Raw genomic sequence first — 8,829 nt, forward strand, 5'->3', positions numbered from 1 at the left:
TTGCTGCCATGCCCATTAACTGCTGCAATACTCTATAGCCCATGTTTTGCATTGTAGCCTTCATCTATATGAACTAGATCAGATCAATCATCCTTTTTTACAACACTGTTAGTATCATAAAAGGTAACATTTAAAAACATATGACAGAAAGTGATATATAAGGGCTACATCATATTGTCATGTGTGAAACCCCTCAGGCACAGTTCTTTAAATAAAAGGACATTAAATATTTTGATAAAATGAAGACCATCCATTCTGAACAGACACACTGGACTATAGTTATAATATGTACAATTTAAAGGCGTCTGATACTATGATATAGACCCATTAGATAGATAGATAGATAGATAGATAGATAGATAGATAGATAGATAGATAGATAGATAGATAGATAGATAGATAGATAGATAACAATTTTTCCCCACTATAGACTTCCATAAATCATTTACAGAAATAAATAAACTTTTCAGATCAATGTCTTTTGACTCAAACCACTCAGGACACAACTTCAGCAGATTCTATTCAACTCACCATTAGTTTTCCATCCTCGACAGGTGAACAATACTCGAGAAAATGTGGTGAAAGAGCTTCAGCTTGTGTAGAAAATGTTATTTAAAGAGAAATCTGTCCGTCTTCTTGTGGTCTTCTCCCCTGCGTAGAGCTGCTAATCTTCACGATTTCAACATGAAAACCCTGCGAGAGAGTATGAGTGTTTCATCCGCCCTCCGTGCGGCAGAGTCTTGTCGGTGTACTGTACTGGTGAGCTTCCGGATGTTCCTAGGTACCAAAAGAGGGGGCAGAGATGCCAGAATGGATACTAGGATAATATTGGTGGACTTTATCGTGCGCAATTGTCGGGAATAGATATATATGTTTGCAGAGACTAAAAGCTAAAGCCTCAACTGTTTATCAGATAGGTTTCTAAAAGTCTGTCTGTCTGTCTCTCTCTCTCTCTCTCTCTCACTCTCTCTCTCTCTCTCTCTCTCTCTCTCTCTCTCTCTCTCTCTCTCTCTCTCTCTCTCTCTCTCTCTCTCTCTCTCTCTGTGTGTGTGTGTGTGTGGAGGTCAGTTGCGGGGGCACTTTGTAAGAGTCTATATCAAACATCTGGTCACAGGGCAATCATTGACCTGTTTGAACTCTGACCAGCTGTCATGCAGAAAACAACACGATATAAATACAATCAAACTGCAGCATAAGGATGTCACATGTAGTGCTGCTTGTTTGTTGTTGTTGTTGTTCAAACTTAAAAAAAAAAAAAAAAAAAAAATTGTACACGAGCAATACTTTATTTTGTAGTCAGCTGGGTGACTTACAGTAAATAAACGTGAGCCAGGATCTCTGTAGTTCTGATGCCACCTAGTGGCTGTAGACTGCATGTTGATATTTATTTAAACAACTCTATTTAGAAGTTTCAGTGAACACAAATATGCATAGAAAAAGTAGAAAAAAGCGAGATAAAAATAAATAAATGTCAATAACACATAACACATGACACTACTTACGTAGAACTAACAAAAAACATTTTAAAGCAACAATTATAAGACAGACAAAGTTGTTAACAGAAGATTCAATAGTCTTGAGATAAAGTTTTAAGAACTATTTTAAGAAAATATAAAATAAAGACAGGTACCAGAATAATTGCATCTGTCTACATTTGTCTGATTTTGTCGAATTTGAGAAAAAGGTTTGTTGTGAGATCTGTGAAAATTTTCATAATTATATAAATTCACAATAATAAATCAGAAATATCTTGGTTTTTATCTTGATCTTGCTCTAGTGTGAGAACATACTCCAAATATGAACAATTTACATCAATATCGGTAAGATCAAAATATGTTCCATATCGACAAACAAACAAACAAATAAATAAAACAACAACAACAACAACAAAACGGTTATACCAAACTGTGTATAGCTTGTTTTTACAGTTGTTTATGTGTGGAGAAGTTGGCTGACAAAATATCTTTTTGCTGTCTTATTTTTATTAATGTTATTTTCTTAACCTTCTCTGCAACCTCAAGAAAAAACAAAAATAATTTCTCACAACTGAAGTTCACATGAATTCTCATAATTCTCTGCGTGACAAATAATTCCCCCCTTTTTTCCTACTGTACACTGTATAGCTTCAATAACTTCCCTTTTGTTTCGTTTCCGACCTGAACAAATGGTTCTTTTTATTGTTCGGCTTTACACTTTAATCCTTTAATTAATCATTTAATTCCAGATTTCCGCGCATGTGTCAATACATATTTGGTAGCAGGGACAAGCTCAGAAATTAGTGGAAATAAAAAAAAGCCTGTGTTACACAGTGCAAGACTTATAGGCTGTGCGTTTTAAAAAGTCAGTGTTTATTATTGCTACTTTGATGTATTTCATCGCATTACAAAGGACAAGGAGTTCACTCAGTGTTCAACCTACTGGGGGCGCTGTTTTGGTGTTTTAAAAGGCTTTAGTTGAGTTAAATAGACTTTTTTACTGAGAGGTTGAGAATTAAACAGTGAAGAGACGTGGACAAAGAGAAACCAAATCAGCGATATGCAGGTACTCAGAATGGCTCAGCAGGTAGGTTTAAAATGATGTTTATCTCGTAGACTATGAATGACAGACTGGTGCGTCTTTGTTGTTTCTTTTTATCACTGCTTTGTTTTCTTATTTTTCAGTTAAATAGTGAACAAGGGACCTCATTAATTCCTCCACAAAAAGTTGCAGGGGAGCCGAGAAGTTCAATGATATCTGCGTCTTTTAATTTTATCAATTCCATTATAGGATCTGGAATCATAGGTAGGGTTCAATGTTTACTTCCTAACTCAAGCACAGTATATTGTATTCTACAAAACCTAAATAATTAAATTCTATGCAGTTGATCAGATGAATTATAGACCATGGGCTATTACATTACATGCTGTTAATTCTGTTATGTTTCTATTTAATAATCAGTTTCAGTTGCTAATTTTGTTGCAACAAGTAGAGGCTTTCATACCATTGAAGCCCTGCAGTGGTAAACCCTCTTATCATATGACTGGCGCCTGTTGACCCCCATTCTCCCCTTTAACCCTTTCATCTTCAGAAAATGTCCTGAGTCATTGCTTAAATAACACAAAACAGCAACAGGCACGTTACATTCATTTTGTCTGTTATGTCTTTAGGTTAAAAGAGATATATTTAGAGTGTAAACTAATTAAAAACAGTCACTTATGTCAGTGTGGCACAAAAGCTGGAATCCTCAAAAGTCCATAAACATGTGATTTTTTAACAAGACAGATCAATAATCTCAGTTTGTTTCAATATTGTTTTAAAGTCTAAGTGGAGCTAATTAAAATATATGTTTACTGTACAGATAAATAAAGGTTTTAGGATCAGATTAACAATTTTGGATAAAGAGTATGGAAATAAAGTCTGGCATTTGTTTTTGTCTGAAGAGCTCAGTGTGATAAAATATGGCTTCTACAAATGTCAAGTGGGCATTGTGTCTGTCACATGAAACTCAACTTGTCTTAATTATGTGCTACTTTGTGCTGCTGGCATTCACCTTGGATGTTTATTCACATTTATTTATTTTAAAACCAGGTTTACCATATGCATTGAACCAGGCAGGGCTCCCCTTTGGCCTCCTGCTTTTGATAGTTGTTGCATTCATCACAGGTGGGTATATACACTGTTGGTTCCATTATGACAACAGAGACATGAATTTATCAAATGAATAACATTATGTTTTGCATTTAATTGCAGACTACTCAATCATATTACTAATCAAAGGAGGGAACCTGTCAGGGACAAACAGTTATCAGTCACTGGTACAAAGCACATTTGGTTTCCCTGGATTCCTCATTTTATCTGGACTGCAGTTCCTTTACCCATTCATTGGTAAGTTGTTTAAAGCTATAATATTTAACTATTCCCCATTAAAATGTCTAAAAGTGACTAGACTTATGTTATATTTTTTCTTAAGTTATGTTATATATTTTTAATCAAGGTAACGGTCCGTTTTGTTTGGTCGCCTGTATATGATGTCATACCCCCTCTACCAAAGAGAGGTGCATGCAAGATGCATGCGTCAGCGTTGTTGTTTGCCACAATGGCGTCTACCAAACAGTATATGCATACAAGATAATACATCTATATTGTGGTTGTCTGTCTTAAACTGTCGTAAATGGACTTTTATTCAGTTTTAAGCCACATTTTTACAATAAACTTTTTTAGATCTTTGTCGTTTTTAACTATCTTTTAATGGGATGAAGGATTTTAGTCATCGGATGTCTGGATCTTAAGTTATCAGAGAAACAAGCCAAGCAAATGTTAGACAGCTCGGCTAGCAGCCCCTCCCTGACGTCCTGTGCTCACTGAACAGCATTGGAGAAACACTGATTTTTTATGTGAAACTGCTTTATTCAGTGTTTTTACCTGTTTGAATCACAAGAAGCAGCTGGTTGTTTATCAATGAAAACAACAACTCCCATGATCCCACCCTATTTCACATCATCAAACTCCTTCTTTTGTTAGTGTTTTGATTGAGAGACCCCTTGAAATTATACATAGTGTGTTTAAATTTAGTAAAATATTCAACCAAAAGTTGTAAACTTTGGCATGTTTTATCAAATTTCCAATGTGGTCTGAAAAGTAGTTGTATACTCTATTATAGTCTTGCTGTTGCTGTTCTGTGCCTTTTGACTTCAAGAACAGTTCTTATTAATAAGCCAAACTTCTGTTTTCTTCCTCAGCTATGATTAGCTACAACATCACATCTGGTGACACTCTGACCAAAGTATTTCAGAGAATACCTGGAGGTAAGCAGCCTGAGGTGGAATGATGCTTACAGTTCTTACCCCTTAGATGAAAACTATGTGTGCTATTAATGTAGCACCTAAAGGAAAACATATACAGTACAGTACAACAAATGCTTCATATTAGTAATAAATATAATATATTCTGTTTGCAGTTGGTCCAGATCACATACTTGCAGAGCGTCACTTTGTGATCTTGCTCTCAACATTTTTATTCACACTGCCTCTCTCACTTTATCGAAACATTGAGAAACTTGGGAAGGTAAGTCTGATTTTTACACAGTTTGCAGCATCATTTGTTGATGTCATAGCTGCCTGTAAAACATCCATGTGTGTTACCAGGTGTCCTTCCTGTCAATGGTGCTGACACTTATCATCCTCGTCATTGTAATCATCAGAGCAGCTACCTTTGGCCCACAAATGTATGAACGCACATTCTGCAGTTTGTTAATCTTGATTTTGAACCACTGAGTTTGTTTGAATTCTTACCCAGTCATATGTTATAATACAAAATGAATCATGTGGTTCTGTGTACCTTGATGACTGAATAAAAATATCACTTTCTAGCCTCCCTACAGAGAATGCATGGGCATTTGCAAAGTGGAATGCAATTCAGGCAGTTGGTGTAATGTCTTTTGGTGAGTTTCTCTGCATGATGCTGATGATGTGAGGTGCCTTGAAGCCTTCTTAGAGAGAAGCTATGTGTCACCAAAACGTCTGTAGTGCTGACAAAAATTTAAGCCCAGATGACAGCCAAATACACTTTGATGATAGATGTATGAATCAATATTATTTATATTAAAGCTCCTATGTGTAGAGATTTTGTGTGATGAAAGCATCTTTCAAATAATGATGGCACAAATTTTGTTAGTTAAAAAAAGAGAGAGAGACAAAATCCTGATGTAGTGCAGGTTGAATCTTTGGTGGGGTAGGAGATGACAGGGGTGTATTTGCATGATTTACTGTCTGCCATGATGTTTTTTTGATGCCACTGCTTGAAGATGCCCGAGTCAAATTTCCAAACCCTACTCATCAGGGCTTTACTATTAAATCACTCGCAGTAACAAAGATTTTGGCTAATTCTTTTGGTTTCATGGCCTGTGCATATTACCTTGCGAGGCAGCTGGATTCAAAAGATCAGGGCTTCAAATTATGCACTTGTGTCCAATCGGTGCCGCAAATCCAGCTGCCTCCCAAGGTAAGACGGTGATAAATGGTGATAGATGGTTCATCCAATCACCTGCCAAGTATTTTTTGAAAGTGCCTGCCCTTTTCCAAACTGTTTCCATGAATGACTTCTCAGATGGGCCTGTGTAAAAAAACATCTGGCGCATCAGGTTACTGTGCATTTACTGTGGGGTTGAAAGTCTCTCACATCAACATACTGTATGTCAGGACTGTTTGTCTGTCAGCTGAGTTTTTTTGCCCCCTACAGGCCAAAAATAAATTTATACAGCTTTAATTAAATGTCTTTACTGTAAATCGATCTCATCACAGGGGAAAAAGCCCACAGCTTCCACTTATTGACTATTCAGCATAAGACATGCAGTACAGCGTTAATGTCAGGAGATCTGGACTATTAATTTAATGAGTGCTCTGTCTATATGCTCCACTGCATCTCAAATAATGTGTGTTGTCATCGCCTTCTGAGTGAGACTCTTGGGGAGTGGAGAGCTGGGTATTCTCCACTCCACCAAGGCCTTTACGAACATAGTAGTGAAAATTATGGCCTTGAATCAAGTGCCTTGATGGTAATACCTATCAATGCTACAAAAGAGGCAATTTGATTGGGGATGGGCACACTGTGGGGACAATACAGCCTGAACTTAGGCTCAATTGAACTTATGCTCAATTTACTTTTAGGAAAGAGGCCGTCTTACAAGATAGCAAGAAAACTACAAATGATATATACAGTATAAATATGTGCAAAGCTCCAGTGCTTGTGTATTCATTATTTAAAAAGATTTAAGTTTCAGTTCAAGCAAAGGAGTAAAAATGATTTAAACTGTGGTCATGGGGTTTTCATCTAAATGAACCAGTATTTTTCAATATTTTTTATTCAGAATGAGAATGCTGCTCTGATGTTCTGCCCCTGTGTGTCTCTTTAGCCTTTATATGCCACCACAACAGCTTTCTGATCTATGGCTCTCTGGAGCAGCCCACACTAACCAACTGGTCTCGAGTCACTCACATCTCTGTAGGCTCTGCACTAATATTCAGTGCTGTATTCGCTGTTGCTGGCTATGCCACCTTTACTGGCTACACACAAGGTATCAGTACAAATGCACAGTATATGAAGTATTGAGATACATGCCTCTTGTTCTTTTATAATCACAAATGATTTTTTTGTTTTTTTTAGGAGACATATTTGAGAACTACTGCAGAAATGATAACCTGGCAACATTTGGTTGCTTCTGTTTTGGCCTCAGCATAATAACCACATTTCCACTGGAGTGTTTTGTTACACGAGAAGTAAGTATGTAATACTCTTTCATATGTAGCCTGAAGAATTTAACAGTTAAATGTTTACATATGTGCGGGAAAGTGGTATTCTTAGGGTTTGAGCTAGAGAGGTGGCTTTGCAACAACAGGAACAAGAAGAAAGTTTGACACGTAGCACTAATTGCTTCTGCAGAGTTGCTCAGTGGGTAACAATGCAGCATCAGCTACAGTGCTTAGTCATTAGGTCCTCCTCAGGTGTTTGAGTGTGTTACCCTCTCCTAAAAGGCTAATTAGAATGGTCTTTTAATTTGCTGAAAATGCATAAATTAAAATAGGTTTGCACATTCTTGTTTATCTTCCCAGGTGGTATCCAATGTCATTTGCAGTAGGGATCTTTCAAAAGTTGAACATGTGGCCATAACTTTGCTCATAGTTGGAGTCTGTACATCAATATCTTTGGCCTATGACTGTCTGGGAGTTGTTTTGGAGCTGAATGTAAGTCCTAACAACACAGCCAGTCTGTATCTGTTTGCATTTAATGCCCTTGGCTTTAAAAATATGCTATTTCTGGTTACTGTGCATTTATGTGTGTTCATTTTTAGTGTTACATTTTTACCTTAATGATGGTCTCTCTCCTACCATCCAGGGTGTTTTGAGCGCCATACCTCTGATCTTCATCATGCCATCTGCATGCTTCCTCAAACTCTCCACGGGCCGCTGGTTCCAGAGTGAAAACTTGATACCCTCCATCTTGATATTACTTGGCGTGTTTGTCATGGTCACTGGTTTGACCATGACTGGCCTCTACCACCAAGACTGTTCACACGGTGTGGAGATGTTCTACTGTGCGGACACCAACATCTCTGGCACTGTACCACCTGTATAAAAGGAATGTGTACCCAAACAATTATTTGTCTTGAAAGATTTAAACTACATAGATAAACGCATGTGAACAACACTCCTGTCCAGATTCTAGCCCCACGGGCAAAATCAAGGGATATCGTAATACTACAGCATTCAAAGATATTTTAGACAATATTGACAAATGAAAACGCCATCATGCACAAAGCAGGATCCACCAAGTAATGGTTTTCTAGGTTTGCCATAGAACTTGACTGGCCCTCACAGAGCTCTGACCTCAAACCCATCAAACACTCATGGGATGAATCGAAACGCAGATTTTGAGCCAAGCCTTATCTCCCAACATCAGAGCTCAACCTCACTGATGTGCTTGTGGTTGGATGGGAGAAAATCCTCGCAGCTAGGTTCCAAAATCTTGTGAAAAGACTTCCCAGAAGACTGGAAGCTGATATAGCAGCATATTTGCCTAGAGCTTTGGTGTTTTAAGAATCACAAATTGGTGCAATGTTCTGATGTCCTCTGTGTTGAATTATATTGTACATGGAAATATTTAATTTGTATTTTTTCCTTCATAATGAGTAGTCTGTCTTGATATTTATTATTCTATATTATTTGTATCTCACAGTCGTTTACAAAAGCAGCCACGCGATGTCACTGTAGACAAACAAAGCAGTTATTAAAAGGAAGCACAAAACAACACAGATGTCCTGTTGGTTTGTTTAGAATTACACTAAATGAGTGGATT

General features: G+C 37.3%; 2 protein-coding genes across 2 annotated transcripts in view; one reads left to right on the forward strand and one right to left on the reverse strand.

The window, feature by feature from the left end:
* scn1laa (sodium channel, voltage-gated, type I-like, alpha) overlaps window positions 1-948 on the reverse strand; it is a 29,845-nt gene extending 28,897 nt beyond the window's left edge. The window contains exon 1 of the mRNA XM_044366844.1: window positions 532-948. The gene's annotated coding sequence lies outside the window, so the exon portion shown is untranslated. The remainder of the gene's footprint in view (window positions 1-531) is intronic.
* Window positions 949-1,063: 115 nt separating this feature from the next.
* slc38a11 (solute carrier family 38 member 11) lies at window positions 1,064-8,758 on the forward strand. The gene is made up of 12 exons (XM_044365073.1): window positions 1,064-2,562; window positions 2,661-2,781; window positions 3,568-3,642; window positions 3,730-3,864; window positions 4,719-4,784; window positions 4,937-5,043; window positions 5,124-5,203; window positions 5,349-5,419; window positions 6,890-7,051; window positions 7,141-7,253; window positions 7,587-7,718; window positions 7,870-8,758. Exons 1-12 carry the CDS (start codon window positions 2,536-2,538, stop codon window positions 8,107-8,109), a joined length of 1,329 nt encoding a protein of 442 aa, XP_044221008.1. The 5' UTR covers window positions 1,064-2,535; the 3' UTR covers window positions 8,110-8,758.
* Window positions 8,759-8,829: the final 71 nt, after the last annotated feature.

This window comes from Thunnus albacares, chromosome 11 (genome assembly GCF_914725855.1).
Source record: "Thunnus albacares chromosome 11, fThuAlb1.1, whole genome shotgun sequence".
Taxonomy (NCBI): Eukaryota; Metazoa; Chordata; class Actinopteri; order Scombriformes; family Scombridae; genus Thunnus; species Thunnus albacares.